Raw genomic sequence first — 22,248 nt, 5'->3', positions numbered from 1 at the left:
TTTGGGGTTTTAAAATAACGGCTGAAGTTAGTCTCCAATCCACCGAGAGAGCGTAGGCCATTTATGATACTCCTTCATCATTTCCACCAACCCCTCTTCTCCTTCTCTCTCTCTCTCCCTTTCCTTCTCACTGATCCCTTCATCTCCTCTGCCTTTTGTCTGTGCTGCGTTTCTCTCTTGTCTTGGCTAAACCAAAGTCCTTTTAGGCAAGTCCCTCCACTCGGCGGCCATTTGACAACGCTTTTTGGGCACTCGTCGGGCATCCATTTCAGCAGAAATGCGCGTGCGCAAGGCTTCACGACACCAATCTTGCTCCAGCGGCGAGATCACAACACAGGATTGGCACGATGTCTTCACAACACACCATATGATTGGCTCAATGTATTCACATGTCGACGTTTTGCCGAGAAAAGGGTGGGATATGTGTAGACAACGGCCATATTGGCGGGACAAACTAGCCCCATGCATTTCTATGGAGTATTTTTTGAGTGCTGTGTCTCCACATTAGAAAGTCTCTGGCTAAACTCACTTGCACAGGTGCACACAGACAGCAGTGGAGGCTGCAGACATGTAGGTGTTCTTGTGGCAGCCCTTGTAGCATAGTGGTTACAATCACATAACATTAAATCACATACATTAAATCACATACATTACATAAGGCTGCATAGAGCGATGACCGCATAGAGTCTTTCAGACGCCCTCTTATGCTGAAATGTATATCACTCAGGCATTAGGGAAACCTCATGTACTTGAGGCTGCGGAAAGTAGAACCTTGGAGAGTTTCTCTTCCTTTCTACCCCTCTTTCTTCTCTTTCTTCTCTTTCCCTCTCTCTCTCTCTCTCTCTGTCGCTCCTAACATGGTGTTTCTTAAGGGGCTCAATGTTGCATGGCTGAGTTCTCTCTCATGCGGCGAGTGTTTATACGCACACAAAGCTGAAGAGCCTGGAGCTCGCTGGGCTGGAGGGGGGAGGAGGAGGAAGGAAGGGAGGAGAAGAGAGGAAGAGAGGAGAGAGGAGGGAGGAGGGGAGGGGAGGGAGGGGGTGAGTGAGTTCAGTGAGGCCAGAGACGGAGCAGCCGGTCTAGGATGTCGTGTTCAGATGCAGGCCAGGGGGAATGCTCCCAGCTGGAGTCAGGGAGAGAGAGAGAGAGAGAGTGAAGGAGGAGAGTAGGGCACTTGAGAAATGACAGAATTGGAAAATATAGGCCAGAACATTCCAGTAAGAGTTGGTCAGTCTGACTCTGCGGAACTCTCTCTTTTTCACCACCCACTTTCTCTCTCTCTCTCTCTCTCTCTCTCTCTGAGTAGCCTGTAGGCCTTAATCGGCCTGTAATTGAACCCACATGCTTGGTATTTTGCCATCCCTCTGGCTGTCTCTCCACCCCTCCCCCTCTCCACCTCTCTCTCTCTCTCTCTCTCTCTCTCTCTCTCTCTCTCTCTCTCTCTCTCTCTCTCTCTCTTTCAAAGTTTCTCTCCATTTGTCTGGGCTACTCAGGAATCTCTTTCCACTCACTTTTGCCCTTTCGCAACCCTTTCTCCCCTCTTTCATCCTTTTTCCGTCTAGAAGTATTTGTCATTCCCTCGTTTCCAGACAAAAGCACACACACACACACACTCTCTCCTCACATGGCACATCTGCCTGGACACACTTGAAATAAAAACAATAATGGAATGAATTGTGCCTCTGCCATGCTTGCTAGAGCCACTACTTGCCCTGGCTGGTACACATTTAAAGTGAATTTCCTTTTTCACGCACATGCTCAGTACAGCCCTGCCCAAATGTGTGCCCTATTCACAGATGTGAGTACCAGGTGGAAGTCGATTTAAGAAGTGGAAGTGGCCCCAGTGCAGCTCTGACCTGCCCCTACTTTGGCCCTGAACTGGCTCTGATCTGGCCTAGACCTGGCTCCTACTTGGCCCTGGTCTCACCACAGTGACCCGACTGCATTCTAAGACCAGCTGCTATAATGGCCTTCAGGGTCAGTTCGCTCCACAGAGACCAGGGTCGGAACAGCACAGAACAGGCTAACCCAATAAAAACCCCTTCCTAGTAACCAGCTTATCCAATCACTGAGGGTCGTTCATATTCTTAGAAACTAGTTTATCCAATCACTGAGGGTCGTTCATATTCTTAGAAACTAGTTTATCCAATCAACCTTCACCTTCCTATGGCTTACCCACAAGTCTTGGATGTGATCCTTACAAAGGTACGCTGCTTTGCAGAACACAGACACCTGCACTTTGTACTGATGACTTTAAAACGATTTGTGTTAATTTAGAAAAAAAATCCTTATTTGTTTAAAAAATGGCTAAAATGTTGGCATAGTACTGTATTAACACTGATATACTCAGTACTGTGTTATTTGTCATCTGCAGTCCTGTACATGCAAACGAACATATTCATGTTAAAAACAAAAAATGTGAAAAGCTGTGAGATGGCGTCTCCCTGAAGCCCTCGAGGAGGGCATTGGTGGTTGAGGCAGCAGCAGCAGCGTCAGAAGCTGACTCACCCCGAGGTGGAACGTGACGCAGTGATAAACAGTCGTGGCTGCATCTGGTCTCAGACCAACACAGACACACACTGGTGTATTCGGCCCTCCGGCTGCTGCCTGGACTAGAACTGAATCTCCTCCCTTTACCCTCTTGAGACCGTTATGCTGCTGTAGACACATTGCTGGTGATTCACTTTGTTGTCGCTTGAGAAGTTGAAATTAAAATAATTTCGTCGTTTGACATTTCTCGTTGCCAATGGTTATTTGGCTAGTATCGCTGAATTACGATGACTTTCCATGGTCTCTTGACACTAGTCGCTTGTAGTCTGAATGGGCCTGTAGCCATGTCTTGTCCCTGATGTGTGTGCCCTCTTGAGAAAGTTAGATTAAATCAAAATGATAAAAAAAAGTTCCATTCATCTTAATCTTGTCCCTCCACATTCCAGTGATGAATACTTTGATTTCTCTCACATGATGATGATTCTGTCTCAGTCAGATAGCAGAAATACCCTCAGTGCTATTTGCTCTATGGCTCTTTTAATCATCAATCATCATCAGCGCACACGAGAGATTCACTAGAAGTCAGTGATATTGCCTTGTTCTATGTCCTTCTATTGGTCTCATCTTTGCAGTGGTAGCCTAGTGATTAAGGAGCTGGGCTAGCATGCAGTAGCCAGAAAAGTTGTTGGTTCAATTCCATTCTGTTCCACCGTTGTGCCCTTGAGCAAGACACCTGACTCTGAGTTGCTCCGGGGAGAATAGCCCCTTGTAATATAATTGACATATGTAAGTTGCTTTGGAAAAGCGTCTAGTAAATGAATAAATGTAGAAATGTAAATCTCACTTCTCATCACAGAACATCTACTACTTACACCTTTACGTCATGATGATTTCAGATACGCACAGGACCGGTGTTAAGTTCCTTGTGCTGTAGGTAGGTAGGTAGCGTGCTTGCGTGCTTGCGTGCGTGCGTACGTGTGTGTGTGTGTGTGTGTGTGATCGTTTTTTTGTGTGCTTTCCTCCTGTGTGTGGTGACTCATCTGAGTGATTCAGAGTGTTTTGGGCTGGGAATTGATTTCCCTCCATCCATCTCTTTATGCTCTCTCTCACTGCAGGCTACACACTCTCACTTAGTGTTGCCGTAACAACAAAATAGGAAATGTTTTGATGCTGAAAAGAAGGGAAAACTACACTGAGTATTGACAAAGAGAACAGCTAAAATGAAGCGCTATACCTCTGAATCGTGTCCCCAATAAGACTGGAGACATAAACTAATAAGGTTCTTGTCTTAGGAATGAGGAACCGTCTGTTTTTTAGTTCATGTTCTCTCTCCATTCTGCCCTGATTTCTGCTTGTAAAAGGGGCAATTGTTAAAGCAGTGGGCTGTGAATAGACACACATGCACACGCTCATGCACACACTCACACACATGCACACACTCACACACATGCACACGCTCACACACACACCTCTGGCCATCTGAGGATCATTGTTGTAACTCCCTCTTAGTCTATAGCAACTCTTTCTGTTTCTCTGCACTCTGCACTTTCTCTCTTTCTGTCACACACACACACACACAGTCTGTATATGGTTCTGCACTGTGTAGCATCATTGTCTTACGCACTTTGCGTCACACCCATGCTGACCTCACACATCCACTTCTGAACACACGCACACACACATGCTAGGCAAACACTGACACACACACACACACACACACACAGACTCACTCACACGCACATTCACATGCTAGGCAAACACAGACACATGCAGCCTTTACAAATAACCGTGCACGCACACACACACAGACTCACTCATACACAGCCTGGCTTGCACTGGCACAGGCTTGCACTGGCAGCAGCCCCACCACCAGCAGTAGCTACACACAGACAGGCCCAGACTGACACTGCTAGAGGCCCAGGGTGGTGCTTAGGCTGGCATGGCTAGCATGGTTGGTGGGTCTTCTCTTCTCTTCTCTTCTCTTCTCTTCTCTTCTCTTCTCTTCTCTTCTCTTCTCTTCTCTTCTCTTCTCTTCTCTTCTCTTCTCTTCTCTTCTCTTCTCTTCTCTTCTCTTCTCTTCTCTTCTCTTCTCTCTTCTCTTCTCTTCTCTTCTCTTCCTTTAATCCATGCTCTCCTTTCTTCTCTTCTCTTAATCCCCACTCTCCTTTCCAGTCCTGTCTTCTCTTTTCTTCTCTTCTTTTCTCTTCTTCTCTTCTTCCCCACTCTCCTGTCCTGTCCTGTCTTCTCTTCTCCTCATCCCTCTCTCCTCTCCTCTCCTCTCCCCCGTTCAGCTGGACATCTGGCAGCCAGCCGTTGCCCCACGCTGATGACTAGCAGCAGACCTGTACCTCCATCTGTGCCTTCACACCCAAACAGAGAGATGGCTGTCTCACTGACTAACTGTCTTACTGCCCAACTGTCTTACTGACTGCCTAACTGTCTTACTGCCCAACTGTCTTACTGCCTAACTGTCTTACTGCATAACTGTCTGTCTGTCTGTCTGTCTTACTGCATAACTGTCTGTCTGTCTGTCTCTCCCTCATTCTCCCTCCTTTGTCTGAGTTGTAACTCCCTGGTCTGACTCAGCTCTGAGCTCTGAGTGACCAAGCACCACAGCTCCATGAATAAGACAGAGGAAACCTCATGTGTGACCCGAGACACACATACCTATGCATCAGATCATCTGACTTTATATGCTCAGACTTAGCCCTAATACGTTTTAGAGAGAGGGAGGGAGCAAGACATGGAAGAAGGAGTAAGAGAGAGAGAGATGTAGAGAGAGAAAGAGAAAGAACGCAACTCTCAAGGATTCACAACTTCAGTATTACAAGAAGTGCTGAGTTAAAGAACAGAGGTAGAGGGCTAAGTTTTTACAGATGACCTACAAACATACATCCATTTAAGATCATAGGATCCCATCATGCCAAGCGAGTGGCCTAAAGTTTCACTGAAGACACTTCAAAGACAGTAATGTCCCCCAGTAAGCCTGTTAAAGTATGGGTTGGTGAATTAGTTAGCATGCCCCCCAGTAAGCCTGTTAAAGTATGTGTTGGTGAGTTAGTTAACATGCCTGCAGCGCCACTTCACTTCTGGCCTTTGGTCCCGTTAGCGGATGGAGCTGCAGTCTTAATCAACAGAACGGCTGCAGCAGGAGCTGCCTGGCGTGGCGAGACGCTGTGTGTGTGTGTGTGTGTGTGTGTGTTTGTGTGTGCGTAGCGTGTTGAGATGCCGTTTGTGTGTGTGTGTGTGTGCCTGGGCCTGTCTTGACCTGTTTAACAGGGCCTCTGGCTGCCTAGCAGGAGACCTCGGGGTCACGTTAAAAGGAAAGCGAGAGGCAGGAATGTAGCAAGAGGAATGTGTGTGTGTGTGTGGAGGGTGTGGGGGAAGGTGGGTAAAGAGAACACGCGTCATTCAAATCATCGTCGGGCCAGACCTTTTCACCCTGGTGACCAGTTGGAAAATAACCTTAATGAATAATAGCAAAATGAGAATCACATTTCATTACAAATCTGGCTGTCTGATAAATCAAGTGTGAGCTTTTTTCTCTGACATCAGTAATAGCTCCTTTGATTGGTCGCCCCAGTAGCCAATTAGTGGTCTCCCCACCCCCCAGGGCGGGCGGATGTGGACATCAAAGCCGTGTTGGCGTGGCGACGGCTGTTTTTTATAGAAGGCAATTACAGTGAGGATGAGTATAATAAGTACTTAGCTGTGTGTGTGTGTGTGTGTGTGTGTGTGTGTGTGTGTGTGGAGAGTACTGAAAGAGCCTAAAGGCAGTGCTGGGTCTGGCTATGAACGGCATGGTCATGCTTCTACTGTCTGATGTACTGCCTTTCGGGTCATTCCACGCCAACTCAGCCACCCATGTACATGGTACCTCTCAGATTTAGCTGAAAAGCGATGGAAATATGCCTTATGTTACCAAACAAGGGAATCTGAAGTTTCAGGTCAATATCTCAAACGGTTTGCCCGTGGCGTCCATTTGAATTTTGGGTGCCAGTGTGGCGAGGTGTGTTGCACTTTTTTTACACTTTTTTGTCGGTCAGCTAACCACGAGCGTGGAAAGCAAGGGACAATGAATGACTTTAGTCAAACGCTAGTGTTAAAACTAAAAGGAGTTACGGGTAGGCTTTATGAGTAGTAAGTCTGTATCCACACATGGCGGGGAAATGAGTGGTCATTTTACACATGCCGGTCATTTCAAAAGGAAACATCCGCAAAGCCCAACACTAGCCTTGTATAGAGTCAAAGTGAAATAGATGTGTTTGTTTGTGACCATAGAGATGATTTAAAATTGTCTTTGTCTTCTCTCCTGTCATCTCTTCTTCTTCCTCTCTGCTCTTCTCCCTCCATCCTCTTCTCTTCTCCTCCTCTCTTTCCGTCTCTCTCTCTCTCTCTCTCTCTCTCTCTCTCTCTCTCTCTCTCGTTCTCCTGCAGCACTTCACCGAGCTCCTGGATGACCTGTCCCAGGATGCTTTGCTGGGCCAGCTGCTGAGTGACCCCTTCCTGTCTGGCCGCGGGGAAGCCATGGACACGGAGGAGGACCTGACCCCCGCCTCCCCAGTGCCGCCCCACATCCAGGCCGAGCACAGCTACTCCCTCAGTGGGGACTCGCGGCCCCAGTCCCCCCTCTCACACCTGCCCGGGGAACAAGGCAGCGATGCAGGTGAGCAGTGTGTGTGTGTGTGTGTGTGTTAGTCCCCCCTCTCCAACCTGCCCGGGGAACCAGGCAGTGATGCAGGTGAGCGACGAGTGTGTGTGTGTGTGTGTGTGTGTGTGTGTGTGTGTGTGTGTGTTAGTACCCCCTCTCCCACCTGCTCGGAGAACCAGGCAGCGAAGCAGGTGAGCGTGGAGGAGGAGAAACAGAGGAAGGATAGAATGACAAGGAGAGTGTGAGAGAGCGAGAGCGAGAAAAAGAGGCATTTATGGAGAGAGAGAGAGAGAGAGAGAGAGAGAGAGAGAGAGAGAGATCCTCTACAGTGTTGGTTTGTTTCTGCCATTTGTTTACATCATGGTTGTACACAGTGTGCCTTCAAATATGTTCAAGGCATGCTCAAGGATGTTATATTTATTTATTTATTTGTTTGTTTACGTGGTGTTACCTAGGTGACTCTGAGGGAGATGACTGGGCCATGGAACAGGACGATAAGGACCTGAAGATGGAGACTCTGCTGTGCAACGCTCCCTCCCTGCTGCCCACCCTGACCCTTACTATAACCCCTCCGGCTGTGCCGACCTCTGACCCCGTCGCCAAGGCAACCACCTCCACAGCCGGGGCTACGGCAACCCTCACAATGGCCAATCCACAGGCCACAGAAGTCAAGATTAAGGTAAGGACTTTATGTGTGATCTGTCTGTCTGTCTGTCTGTCTGCAGCTGTCAGTATGACTCCCCAAAGCCTAATTGCTGCAACAGGTTATCAGCAGTGTCCAGTCCCATTGATGTCAGGGCCATCACAGGATTGATTTCACATCGTGAGTTGGGTTTCAGGCTCACAGGACAGGATTGCTTTCAAGATGAAGCGCTCACTGATAAAGTCATTATGTCCTGATGAAGGCCACCTGGGCCAGAACCAGCATACTGGCATCTTTCAGCTGACACACACTCACACTCTCTCACACACACACACACACACACACACACACACTCACACACACACACTCACACTCACACACTCACACTCACACTCACACACTCACACTCACACTCTCAAACACACACACACACACACACACACACACGTATATAAACACAATCAAAAGGGGATGATACATGCAACAACCTTTTGAGCAATGTTATTGGGCAAGCACATAACCAGTTCCAGTATTTTGGTTGGATGATCATGACGATTTGCCTTGTGATGATTAAAATTCTCCAGAAAATAAATTGTTGCTCAATACAAGAACATGCCAGAACCACAACAATGAAGATCATTTGCCAAGCAAAATTGCTCAAAACGTTGCCCATGTATTATCAGCTAAAGAATAGTTAGTGTAATTATAAAAGGGCTATAGTTTAAAAATAAATTAAAATGTTAAGTACATAAAATAGAATAGTTAAAAGGCACATAGTGCATCTGATTAACAAGAAGTGTGTTTGATTTGATCAGTTAGCAGAAAGCATCTGAGAACAGTTTGGCCTTAAGTCTAGATTTGGCTAAGAGGGAGCTATAGGCTAACAAGTTTAACCCACTTCCAGTAAATTATGCTAAGCTAGGCTAACGGTGTCAGACTGGGTTATAGCACACACAGGGAAGAGAAGGGTATGTATCCTCTTACCTAACTATGGGGGAGACGGCAGATAAGCTATTTCCCAATCATTTCCAAAAATGTTCCTTTAAAGTGTAACTCCGGAGTAATAACCATGTCCTAGGGTCTATCTACGGTAGTTAACAAGTTCAAACTTTTGATTGACAACACAATTACGTTAATTGGTTGAGTTTTGAGCAAGACTGTTTGTGGCATTTACACTGAATGGGCTTATAGTGAAGGCTAAAGGGGCAGCTAGCATGTCAAAAAACAAACGCTATTTTATACCACTGACAATGCCAAATTGTGATCTCAATCAAAGGTTTGAACTTGTTAACTACAGTAAATAGACATTAGGTTGATTTTACTCCGGAGTTACGCTTTAAGTCTAGATTTGGCACAGTTCTGTCCCTGATCCCAATTGGGATAAATTCAAAGACCAAATTATATATACTTATACTTTATATACTTATACATATCCTATTAAACTTATTTGTAAGGAAAATAATGTAGTACTTTTGCATGTCATAATACCAAGGTTTCCGATTGCTTTGAAATACTAGCACCTGCTCAGTGCAAATTTCTTCAGTTCTGCAGTTCTTTTACCTCACAATATCAGCTTTTAACTCATTCTGATGCTACACTGACTTCTAATATGTAGAACGCAGTCTCTGAAATTGCCAATGTGCACCTGTAACGCTTGAAATTGCACTATGAAATGTTGTGAACAGGTAGGATCGTAACCTATTTACTAAGTTTGATGATGTACTGGGTACTATTTTAGTGCGAAATAGCTTTTAATATAGACGCCAAGGGGCATGGATATCAATTCTTCCATTGTGCTTCTTTAAGGAAGTGCTTGGTGTGAAGTTCCTTCATAATTCCTTTAAACTTGTTTGTGGGGGGGAAGTATGCAGTGCCTTTGTCTGCCTTAATATGTAAATGTTTGCAGACGAGTTTTGTGCGGTTAAATTTTGAGGACACATTTCCCCTTTGGCTGTAGTGTGACTGACTGTAGTGTGTTTGTTTTAAATATCTTTCTTGACACTGTTGACTCTGCAAGCATGCATTCTGCACAGACATTCGTCATAACGTACAAACACATAGACATGGATACTTACAGTAGAGACTTGCACACAGACAGATACACATGTACTCACGCGCACACATACACACACACACACACACACACACACCCTTCTGCAGGTGTGCTGAAATATCAGCACCCAGCTGTGTCCTGTGCTCAGGAATGTGTGCGTGTGTGTTTCCGTAGGTGAAAGACGACGGAGAGACCTTTACCCCTCAGATTAAACTAGAGCCACATGAGGTGGACCAGTTCCTCAACCTGTCCCCTAAAGGTAAGAACCGCACCTGAATACAGTCCTCAACCCAATCCTCAGTCTGTCCCGTTCAACAGGAAGTGCATTCCAGGAAAGCAAACCAGGACCTTTGATCACATTCTCATATCAGAGGGGTTTATTAAGAGACTGAATAAACATCCTCAATTTCATTCATGGGCCCGTGCCAGTTCTGGAAAACTTATATCCAAGTGTTTTGTTACAGAAATTGTTGTACCAATCTGTCTATGCTTGAATTGTCACACAGGGAAGCTGTTTAGGTTATTTGATCTGTTCTAAGCTCCAGGTAATGCGCTCAATTGAAAGGTGACCATTGAACTGGAGATGAGAATCCTTCAAGGAAGTCACCTTGCTTGTCAGCAGCCAGAATAATTTCTAGCTTCCTCTTGCTTCCTGTTTGCTTTCAGGAAGCAGAATATTGAATGTGTATGAAACACCCAGGTGTATTGCATACTCAATGTGTACACGCACACACCCACATGCTAATAATAGCTTCATTCTTTTGGGAAACAGACATGGTTACTTTGTTGTCGATGCAGGGGATATTGCTCTACTTAATGACCTGAACAGTCCTGAGGAAATCAAATCGTGTAAAGAGTGACAGAAAAAGATTTTGTACTTCACTAGTCAGATGCATCCAAAGTTAAAGAACAGTACCTACAAATTAACTAATTTAAGGAACATTCTTATGGTAACAAAGTGTATAATAGACAAAAACACACTTCTAAGCATTTATGTGTTACTTTTTGCTTTGGGATAAGTTCTACACCAGCGCAGTCCAGCCTCTGTTCATCGTGAAGTGGTAGGATCAACCGAGCATAGGCAGTGAACACACTGAGAAGCAACACCCAAGTAGGGTTTACATGTCAACCAATGACAAACAGAAGTAGCCAAGCAGTTAACAAGATTTAACATTCAACATTTCAGTGATATATTATTAACTTAACCAATAAATAAGAAATGCACGGACCACCTAGCTAAAAAAAAGATTAGACCTACTTCAGCAGTATATTAGCCTACACACGATTGGCCTACTCACTGAACCACCTTGCTTATTGTCTTTGCACTTGCTTATTGTGTCAGAGGATTCATATAATTTAAACTGGCATATCTTACATAGACAGTGTTGCAGAACTGTTTGGATTTACATACAAGTTCGTTCAATATTGCAAACAACTCCTCTATATTATATTTTACCACGGCTGCTCGCGGACTACTTGGGATAGCTTGCGGACCACCAGTGGTCCCCGGACCACACTTTGATAAACACTGATATAGAATTACATTATAGACCCTTTCAACAAGAAAAACAAAAACAATGCTTGAACGTTCTATTTTGTTCCCAATCTACTTCCGTTTTAACATTCCATATGTAATCTTAAAGAAGCGGACGCCTTGTGGGAAAAACTATGATGCTGATAATGGAACTCTCTTGAAACGGTCAATATATGAATCTAAAGGGATCCATGTTGTGTGTTGTCCTCAGCCTTGGAGTCCCTTCAGATGCCACCCACCCCACCCAGTTCCCATGGCAGCGACTCGGAGGGCAGCCAGAGTCCCGTCCACCCCTGTGCCCCCGCCAGCCCCACGCAGTCCCCCGCTGTCCTCAAGGTGGCGCCGCGCGCACCCTCATCCCTCTCCAACTCCCCACTGCTCACCGCTCCACATGTGAGTAACACACAAACACACACACACACACACACACACACGCCTCTGAAGACCAAGGGGGTCGGTGTGCCTTGGGAGATGTTTTGTTTTCCAGTAGACCCCTCTTGGTCACCAATCCAAGGGGGTAGCCAATGAGTGCCTCTCTCTCAGCCTGTCTTGGTTTGCGTTCTTGTTTGTTTGGTTGTTATTATGTAAGAGTGGATACATTGATATGTAAAGAAAACTAGATATATTTGAGGGGAAAACCAAAATGACACATTAAATGACAAGCTCAGCAAAAGCAAATGTTAAAACTCCCCAAAAACACATGGAACAACAGCAGTACACATTACATTTATAAAGCACTTTTCTAAGTAGCTTTACAGTGAATGAGAGAATGAGAATGGTACAACCACCACAAATGTACTCATTCTCTCTCTGTCTGTATGACTGTTTTTCCCTCTTTCTCTCTCTCCATCTCCCTCTCTCTTTCTCTCTCCCTCTTCCCTCTCTCTCTCCCTCCCTATTCTCTCTCTCTCTTGCTCTCTCTCTCTCCCTCCCTATTCTCTCTCTCTCTCTCTCTCTCTCTCTCTCTCTCTCTCTGTCCACCAGAAGTTGCAGGGCTCAGGTCCTCTGATGCTGACGGAGGAAGAGAGGCGTACGCTAATCGCCGAGGGTTACCCTGTTCCCACCAAACTGCCCCTCACAAAGGCCGAGGAGAAGGCCCTCAAGAAGATCCGCCGCAAGATCAAGAACAAGGTCAGAGACCAACACACACACACACACACACACACACACACACACACACAGAAGGAGAGGCACATACACAGAAAGAGAGACACACACAGTTAGGGCCCTGAGAAAGATATGGCAGATCAAGTTCAGAGGATAACAATGCAAGCTTATATAGTGCTCACCACATTCTACATGTTGTGTACACACAGATATACACACACACTCACATGCTCGCACACACACACACACACACACACACACACACACACACACACACACACACACACACACACACACACACACACACACACACACTGAGATACAAACCACTTGGCCTTCACACACCAGCATGTCCACACACACCAGCTCAGAGACACTTCCTAAGACCAACTCTCTTTCAGGTCAATTTTGTGTCAGATTGACCCGTTGTGTTTGTGTTTTACACACTGGGCCACATATTTGGACATGTTATATAAACACATAGCAGGCCTAGTGGTGACATATTACAATCAAAATTCACCGTATATGATTATGTGACAAACAGACACAAAACACTATTGATGTTTGTACGTTTTTTCAGTAGTTAGATTTAGTTTTCCAGAACTCCTTTAAGGCCGTATAGTAGTGATTTAACCTTGAAACTGATCTGGTTCCCCCTCTTAGATCTCGGCCCAGGAGAGTCGCAGGAAGAAGAAAGAGTACATGGATGCCCTGGAGAAAAAGTGAGTTGCTTCATCAGCGTCCAGTCCACCAAAGCCTCGCTGAAAGAATGTTGTGACCGGTGTGGAATGCATGCTGTGGAACTTCAAAGTATACATAAACGTATTGATATACAGTACACATATGGACCCTTTCAAGAGAGTTCCATTATCAGCATCATAGTTGGCCCCACAAGACTTCCGTTTTAACATTCCATATGTTATCTTCATGCAGAGGAAGTAGATTGGGGCCCAAATAGAACGTTCAAGCATTGTTTTTGTTTTTATTGTTGAAAGGGTCCATAAACATCCTTCACAAGCCCTCAGTATTCTTACATACTCCAGTGCATTGCTTAGTACATTCAAGAGCGCGACTCTTCAAAACAATAACAACAAAGCAGTATAGCGTTGTGCCATGATATACTAATGCTATGCTATGCTATGCTAATGTGTTATGCAACAGGATGTATAGGCCTGTGCACTTTCATGAACTGTAAACTTTTGCTAGACAGGGGTTTGCATGGCCTCTGCAGACCGTTCTGTGCAACTGCAGGAACAGGTTGAGTTGACGGTGCAATACGGTTTCTGTCCACAGGGTGGAGACATGCTCTAATGAGAACAGTGAACTGCGCAGAAAAGTGGAAAATTTGGAATGCACCAACAAGTAAGGGCCCAGTAGCATCTATTGGTATCATAGAATTAAATCTTCAAGATAGCGTATAGATAAGACAATATCTGAATGTGATGGACATATTAACGGGGTGATTAAGCTATCTTCTTCAAGATAACATATAGATAAGACTTACTGAATGTGATGGACATATTAACGGGGTGATGTCATCATATTAGGTACATTTTAGTAACTTATTTTTCTCTTCCTCTCTTTCCACATATATTTCCCATCTCCCCTCTTTTCCTCTAACCCCTACATCTCTCTTTTCCTTTAACCCCACATCTCTTTCACTCTCTCTTTACATGTTTTGTCATCCCCTCCTTTACCTCCTCTCTCTCTCTCCTCCTCTCCTCCAGGTCTCTGCTGCAGCAGCTGCACTCCCTCCAGGCGGTGGTGGCAGGAAAGGTCCCTCGCTCCTGCAGAGTCACCGCTGGAACCCAGACCTCCACATGCCTCATGGTGAGCACCCCCCACTTCACTGTGTGTGTGTGTGTGTGTGTGTGTGTTTGGTTAGTTGTAGTGTGTGTGTGTGTGTGTGTGTGTTGTGTGTATGTGTTGGTTGGTTGTTGTGTGTGTGTGTGTGTGTGTAAGAGGGAAAGGGAGAGAGCGGGAGATGTTATGATAAGGGAAAGTATTTGTGTATGACTTGGAAAGTAAATCTGTCAGTGTGTGTGTGTGTGTTTGTTTGTGTTAAGTGGAAGGGTGTTTTCCACTTTTCGAGAGAGAGAGAGAGCACTGGCAGCTTGGTCAGACCCTTTCTAGTGTTCTAGTGGTTAACTCTCTATCTATGCCTGTTATATTGTAGTATGCATACTAAATGTGTGAGTGTGTGTTAACGCCCTCTGTTGGTTGTCTTCAAAGTCTTGTGTTAACATCCATTATAACTCTTACACCTGCAGTTATTGTTTGTTTTGTTGGCTGTGTAAATGGTGTCGCTGTAAGGTTGTGTGTTGTTGTGTAGGTACCTGTAGATGGTTCTCTAGCAGGCTGTGTTAACTGTGATGTTAATAATGTAGATGGTTCTCTAGCAAGCTGTATTAACTGTGTTGTTGATAATGTAGTGGTTTCTCTAGCAGGCTGTAGTAACTGTGTTCTTGATAATGTAGTTGGTTCTCTAGCAGGCTGTAGTAACTGTGTTCTTGATAATGTTGTTGGTTCTCTAGCAAGCTGTATTAACTGTGTTGTTGATAATGTAGTTGGTTCTCTAGCAAGCTGTATTAACTGTGTTGTTGAGAATGTAGTTGGTTCTCTAGCAGGCTGTAGTAACTGTGTTCTTGATAATGTAGTTGGTTCTCTAGCAGGCTGTAGTAACTGTGTTCTTGATAATGTTGTTGGTTCTCTAGCAAGCTGTATTAACTGTGTTGTTGATAATGTAGTTGGTTCTCTAGCAGGCTGTAGTAACTGTGTTCTTGATAATGTAGTTGGTTCTCTAGCAGGCTGTAGTAACTGTGTTCTTGATAATGTAGTGGGTTCTCTAGCAGGCTGTAGTAACTGTGTTGTTGTTGTTGTTGATGTTGATGATGATCTAGGTGTTGTTATTGTTGTTGATGATGATCTAGGTGGTGGTCCTCTGCTTTGCCGTGTTCCTGGGCAGCTTCTACCAGGGTCTCAGTCCCTGCTCCTCCCTCACAAAGACAGGCCTGTCTAGAGAACTCAGCATGCAGGAGTCTTACACTGCCACAGGTGAGCTCTTTTACACACACACACACATGCACACACATGCACACACACACACACACACACACACACACACAGGTACACACACATATACAAGGACACACACACACACACACACACACACACACACACACACACACACACACAGGACACACACAGGTACACACAAAACACACACAAGTACACACACTCACACACACACATGCACTGCACATACACACACGTTCATACACACACACACACACACACACACACACACACATCCTCCCACATGTAATACTTATGCAAATGTATGACCCCATCACCGACCAGTAGCATTTGTTTACATACCAGGGACACACAAATTAGCACGTAAATCTGCATAGGCAAACACTCACAGATATTCAAATACACTCTAAACCCACTCTACACACACACATATCTAGGCTTCATCTTGCCAAAGAGGTTTATATATTTATAAACTATTGGAATTGTTTGAAGGCCTGAACCCCTGTGCACACTTACTGACTTACAATGCTTCCTGACTTGCAGTGCTTCTTGCACAACACTTCAGCTTTAAAATACACAGCGCTACAGGCTCTACAGGTCCCAACACATCCTCTACCTGCTCAGTCAGACATGCAATAGGCTACACACACACGCACGCACGCACGCGTGCGCATAGACACACGCATGCTGAATTAGTAGATTGTCTTGAGAGCCGCACACACACTAATCACACACACGCAGGCATGTTGCAGATGCTGAGACATCGCTCGAGTGCCGCCTCTTCAGAGTCATTAACCGGTGGCACGATCGGGCTGCAGCTAACGAGCTGTGGGATTAATCCATTATCAGACATCTCTGGAGCCTCTCCCTCTCTTCTTTTCTCTCTCTTTCTCTCCTTCTCCTTCACTCTCTCTCTCTGTCTCTCACAATCTCTCTCTCTCACACACACACACACACACACACATGCTGTATGGAAACTGCTCCTGCTGTCTTTCAGGTTTCTGCTGACATCTTTCTCTCTTCCCTTTCTCTTTCTCTTCCTCTCTTTCTTTTCTCTTCCCTTCCTCTCTTCATTGTATGCATCCTTTTGTCCATTTGTCCTTTTCTTTTCCACTCAATCTCACTCTTTCTTGCTCATCTCTTTCGTTTCCCAGTACAGCCCCTCTCTCTGTATTTCTTTCTCTCTCTCATTGCCACGACCCACCCTCATTGTGTTTTGTAAAGCACACTCTCAAAAAGAGCCCATCGACAGGCCTCTCTCCACCACTAAGCATGTGTGCGTGTGTACGTGTGCATGTGCGTTAAAACCGATACCAGTTGTGCAAGTTATGTATTTTTAACTATGACTTGACAAAGTTGTGGTTTCGAATGGGCGGTGGGTTTGACGTTGCTTGTCTGACCAAAATGACAGGTGATGGTCAGCTCAACCAGTCATGCCTTGTCATGCGCATGGCCTGAAGGAGAATGTCTTCTCTTATGCTGCTATTTACAACTCATCTCAGTCTCTTATGGGTGTAAACGCTTGATGATTGTCTAAATATATCTTTTTGTATACACTTTATGGTCTACTTATCATAGTGGGAAACATAGGGAATAGGAGCGGGCTTCACTCAGTTACTTTTTTAGTGTCTTTATATATTTATATTGTAGCCTTTATTTGGATTGGACGGTGAAGTGTGACAGGAAGTAAGTGGGAGAGAGTGATAGGGTGGGATCGGGAAATGAAACTCTAACCTGGGTCCCCGTGGGCACTTGGACACAAACATGGTATGAACATTGTAGCCAGTTGCACCATAGCAGCCCCCCCATGGGATCAAAAGAGTATACTATATACTTTAGTTTCTTAGAGTGCTGGACCCAATTTGGAACTTTATAGAAGAAGGGAGAAAAGGCAGCACTTTGCATAAATTCATTTTATTGCAGACGCATTTCAGCGTAGTGCTCTTCTACATATTATTGCAGGAATTCAGTCATATTTTACATGTTCTTCTTTATAGTGAAGTATAGGAGTCTCCTGTCCCCTAATGTCCATGTTTGTGCTAATTGTTGTTATCTATATATTGGTGCTAATGTATATTTGTTGTTGTCGTCCACAGTGAAGTCCAGAAGCCTGCTGTCCTATGAGGACCACGGAGGTATGATGGACGAGTCCCACCCAGCTGGTTTGGGTGGAGAGTACCCCGAGTGGGACGCACAGATGGACGTCATGGCAACCTGGCGTCAGGAGCAACAGCATCTTCAGGAGCAGCACGAAGCTCACACGCAAGCAGAAGAGACAGAATTCCTACACAGCAACGACACACACAGCACACAGAAAACAGCTGTGCTTATAGACCTGAACACACACAGGTAAGCTTGCCTCACCTGGCCTGTTGGGGTGGGGTGGAGGGGTTTTGTAGTTCTTTGGTCGGTCAACTTGTCCAACTATACCTATTGGAGTTAGTTAGTAAGACAAAACTTTACAATGCTTTACATACAAAATGTTTATCTTTTTAAAATGTTAAATGATCATTTATAGTTGTATCATTACGTTTGCGTTTCTGTTAGAGACGTCCTCAGTGAATGACAGTATTCATGTATTAATTGAATCGGAGAGTTTCAGCATACTCTAGTCGTGTGACTGCCGATAGATTATCGAGTTAGTTAGTGACGATGAGATTGTGCTTCCCCTTTCAGATCAGTGGAGCAGAGGTCAAACGACAGCACAAAAGTGTTCGAGCTGGAGAGGACGGTGAACGAGACGTCCTGAGGAGGTCTGCTCTGCTCTGCTGGCCTGGCTCAACGTCGCCCCCTGCTGTCTGGGCTCCCCTTGTATTTATAAATCCCCTCAACCCTAATGTTTAAGTATAGATGTCTGTGTTTTTCTTTTATTTTAAAAAACGAAACTCAAGCATCAAGATAAAAAAGAACAGAAAAAACAAATGTGTATTTTTTATTCCATTTCATCATTATATCATGTTTTGATACTTAATTTTATGTCACTTTTTGTTGCATCTGTTTTTGTTTTTTTTGGTTTCTTATTTGTGTAATGTTTTGAGATGCTTTATCTCTCTGTCCTTTTTAGTTTTGTTGAGGTGGAGGATGGGGGCTGGGCACTCTATTTTTCAACGATGAACTGATTATTGTAGTTGACTAGGAGATTCTCTGCACTGTTAAAGGGACAAGCATGCTATTAGCCTAAAGAGATCACCTCCAGAAAAAAAAAACACCACCAATCAACAATCCCAAACAATCCTCTCTGAGATCACTGTGAAGCAGAGATCCCCCTTCCTAAATAATTCAGACCAGCGGATGTGTTCACACTTGGCGAAGCATCTGTCACCAAGCTCATCACCCCCTTACCTCCCACTAACCCTTGCCTGAGGACAGACACCTGTAGGTCTGTAATGTCATCCCCAGTGTTAAAACATTGAGTACCGGGACACGGAGCAGAGGTGTAACGACTCTGCCGTGAAATTTGCACCATCTTGCCCGAGCCGACTTAAGAATGAGCACGGCTCCTAGTACTACACGCTCCCAAGAGTTCTCCTACAGCTTTCCCCACTTGCGCTCTCTCTCTCTCTCTCTCTGTAAATTTAGTTTTTTAAAAGCCCTTAAATGCTAAAGAGAGTTATTGGATGTTCTAAAAGGCTTTATTATTGGGGTCTGCATTGAACCCTTGGAAGTTCATGTTTGGTTCTTTTTAGGACTTGTAACAGAACCTATAAGACTTCTTTTATAGGAGAGCCCAATGAACTTCAAAAAGACTGTAGTATAAGACTATGTCTGGGCAATGGATGTGTATTTCTGCTCGTAATATCTACAAGGAGATGAGAGCCAATTGAGGCAGTCTAGGCGTTGAGTTGGGTTGTATGATGCATCAGCACTATGAGCCTTCCCACAAGGCAATGCCTGGGAAAGGTTGACCTCTCTGGGGGGCTCGGACAGCAGTGCCCCCTGTCCCCACCTCACTTGGGTGTTTTTTCGATCTGGGTCGATTAGGGTGAGCGCATGGCCTACCCGGCCTTCACTGGCCCAGATATTTAAACACCTACACAACTACACAAACCACAGCACCCCTCCCCGTACATGCACTGTCAAACACTCACACACACACACACACTCTTCATCGGGGATATAAACAGCCATGGAGTGGGTGTTGAACTGGACTGACTTCTCTTACTCTCTATAAACCCAAAGAAATTGATTTAGCTATTTATTCACTCTTTCCCCCTCCTCTTTGAATAGCAGTGCTTAATTTTATTATTTTTTGCTCATAACAGTAACAACAGTACCATATGTATCTATGCTATTTTGTCAAATGAGAGGGATTTTTAGGACTTTGTTTCATCTAGAAGTCGGGAAGTCTGCCTTTATTATCATTGTTGTTTTCTTGACCGTTGCTCTCACTAGTGTAGGCTCCGTTGTGGAGCACTGGTTGCTTAGAGTGTTAGCGATATGTGGTCTTTAGCCACGGCAGACCTGGCCGTGGCCATAAAAACATCAGCGAGGCTTGTAATGATGTTACTGGTCCCGGCTAAAGTGGTTTCACTGTGTTCCCTACCGCTGTTTTCACAAACCAAACCACCCAGACAAAAAAAGCTCACAAAAATGGTTCCACTTTAACCTCTGTTATCTTCTTTGGTGGTTTTATGTTTTTTTTTTGTACTTTTTTTCCCTTTTCAAAGCAAATAAATATTTTCCTTAGTAAAAGCACAACAAAGACTGACTTGTTTTAATTTCACTATTTCTCAATAATCTCTTGAAGAATGCACTTAAATACTTATCACTGCAAGGCCTTCCTATTGCCCTCTTTTAGCAAGTGATTTGCTAAACAAATCCATTTGCTAAACAAATCCATCCATGCCATAGCATCACACACACACACACACACTTAAAAAAGGGTGCATGCACTTCAATAAATCGGTACTGACAGTGGAAGAGTTCTCTCCCGCCAAGACTTGGAGGCACACACACACACACAGTGCATTTGATCATAATATCCAGGAAAATCTGTTTAGCTGTTCAAGGTTAACTCTGAGTAAAAAGTCAGTTCCTTAAACACACAGGCCTACAGTGGGTCTCTCAACATATTTCTATGGAACTCCTGACCCTAGACAGAACTTCTACTTTTCAGATTGTGAAATGCACAGCGCCGGAGCAAGGCCAGATCCGAGCCGTTTCGGCTAGCCTACTAAGAGAACCTCAAACCTCGTCCATGTGAGACTCATATATTGTGGTTTTCCAAGCGCCGGGTTATTTTCTCCATGTGTCCAATGAGCCCTGTGTGAGAGTTGATTATTTTCTTCTTACCTCAAATCACATTATCCAAATTGTATTAGAGTGGAAAATATCCAGCTAGTGATTTGTTTAGTTGCTAACCTCAGACTCGCAGTCTCATGTTGGTTTCGTGAGGAATGAGCTGTAGAAATCAACAGAAAACCTCCTGGCTATACCACGCCTTATCTATTCCGGACATGCACAAAGGGTAACGACTTTCAATGGCTATTTTTTCTCTGTTGAATATCAAACTAAATGGTATAAGTCCATTAAGAAATCTACAACAACATATCAAGAAAGGCAATTTCATATCATGGGTTATTGATATTTGGAATGCCACGTGCTCAATTTATTGTTGCTAAATTATGCTGCCCTTTAAACATTTATTGTGATTCCAAAACCTGTCTGGCAAACCGTCTTTAGCTCCGGGACGATGATGTGGATAGGATACGCCGAAAAGCGAAGGAGAACTGCGTAAAATACGCTAGCTTGTGAGCGAGCGGAGGACGGAGCGTGGTGCATGTATGCCTGTGTGTGTGTTGGTGTATGTGTGTTTGTGTGCATGTGTGTAGCAGCCAGAAACCCTATGCCCTACTTTAACCGAATGATGCGCTAAGAGAGGAGGAGTGGGAACATCCCAGAAGGCCCTCAGAGCGGCAGACGGAGATGGATGCTGCCGTCGCGGCGGATGCTGCTCGTTACTACCACTGCAGCGCTCGCTGCCATTTCCAGTCGCTGCCGAAGCCCTCGCTACTAGCCCGTACGCTGCGTGCGTGACCGAGTGGCGCTGCGACGAGAGCAGCAGCCCTCCGCCGCTCGCCGTGTCCTGTCCGCCTGTCGCAAGGACTTCCAGCTTCCCTGGAACCTCCGGTACCCGTTTTTTTTAACCGCCCGCTTCTGCCTCAGTTCGCTGGGCAGAGGGGGTCCACTGCCTGCCGGAGCATGGACCCCCTGGCCAAACCATGCCCGTCACAGGCTGACAGAAACCCCCCGACCTTCAGCGGCAGATTAAATGCTCTCGGAGCGACCGGAGGGGATACGAACGACCAAGGCTGCGGCAGGGACGAAGCCATGGGGGGTAGCGATACTTTGAGCAGCTTCGCGGAGGTGGACGAGTCGCTGGAGGACAAATTAAAGGGTCTCGCTTTCAGGAAGCAGACTTCTTACAGGTAGGTGAACTATTACACACTCAAGTAGAAGGGAGCTATTTGTTTTGTCCGGACAAATGCTTATGGACAAGGAAGCACTCCGGAACGTTACCATGAGGGTTGATGTTGTCGCTTAGTTTTCACATGGATTACATATCGTCATAAACACGCAGTCGAAAATTACAATTGAAGGAAAGAGCATTTCTCTATTACAAGCCAGGACAACACACTGGGAAATATGTCAAAACAGTTGATGATTTCACCAGGCTGGTCATGTCCCATGTAAGCGAAACAATCATGCCACACAATTGAACTGTACGGTTGCAG

At 45.1% G+C, this 22,248-nt stretch overlaps 2 protein-coding genes across 2 annotated transcripts in view; both read left to right on the top strand.

Annotated features, from left to right (window-relative positions):
* The window catches only part of creb3l2 (cAMP responsive element binding protein 3-like 2), a 35,923-nt gene extending 15,722 nt beyond the window's left edge, over positions 1-20,201 (top strand). The window contains exons 2-12 of the mRNA XM_048268700.1: positions 6,928-7,156; positions 7,597-7,820; positions 10,012-10,096; positions 11,583-11,764; positions 12,356-12,502; positions 13,142-13,200; positions 13,772-13,840; positions 14,206-14,308; positions 15,409-15,532; positions 17,611-17,863; positions 18,191-20,201. Of these exons, the coding sequence (XP_048124657.1) occupies positions 6,928-7,156; positions 7,597-7,820; positions 10,012-10,096; positions 11,583-11,764; positions 12,356-12,502; positions 13,142-13,200; positions 13,772-13,840; positions 14,206-14,308; positions 15,409-15,532; positions 17,611-17,863; positions 18,191-18,263 (1,548 nt within the window). The 3' untranslated portion in view covers positions 18,264-20,201. The remainder of the gene's footprint in view (positions 1-6,927; positions 7,157-7,596; positions 7,821-10,011; positions 10,097-11,582; positions 11,765-12,355; positions 12,503-13,141; positions 13,201-13,771; positions 13,841-14,205; positions 14,309-15,408; positions 15,533-17,610; positions 17,864-18,190) is intronic.
* A 799-nt stretch (positions 20,202-21,000) lies between these two features.
* Positions 21,001-22,248, top strand: part of dgki (diacylglycerol kinase, iota) — a 108,044-nt gene continuing 106,796 nt past the window's right edge. The window contains exon 1 of the mRNA XM_048267603.1: positions 21,001-21,942. Coding sequence (XP_048123560.1) covers positions 21,716-21,942 — 227 coding nt within the window. The 5' untranslated portion in view covers positions 21,001-21,715. The remainder of the gene's footprint in view (positions 21,943-22,248) is intronic.

This window comes from Alosa alosa, chromosome 17 (assembly GCF_017589495.1).
Source record: "Alosa alosa isolate M-15738 ecotype Scorff River chromosome 17, AALO_Geno_1.1, whole genome shotgun sequence".
In the NCBI taxonomy this organism is placed as follows: domain Eukaryota; kingdom Metazoa; phylum Chordata; class Actinopteri; order Clupeiformes; family Clupeidae; genus Alosa; species Alosa alosa.
Note: the sequence above shows the minus strand (reverse complement) of the source record. Positions and strands in the feature narration are given on the sequence as shown.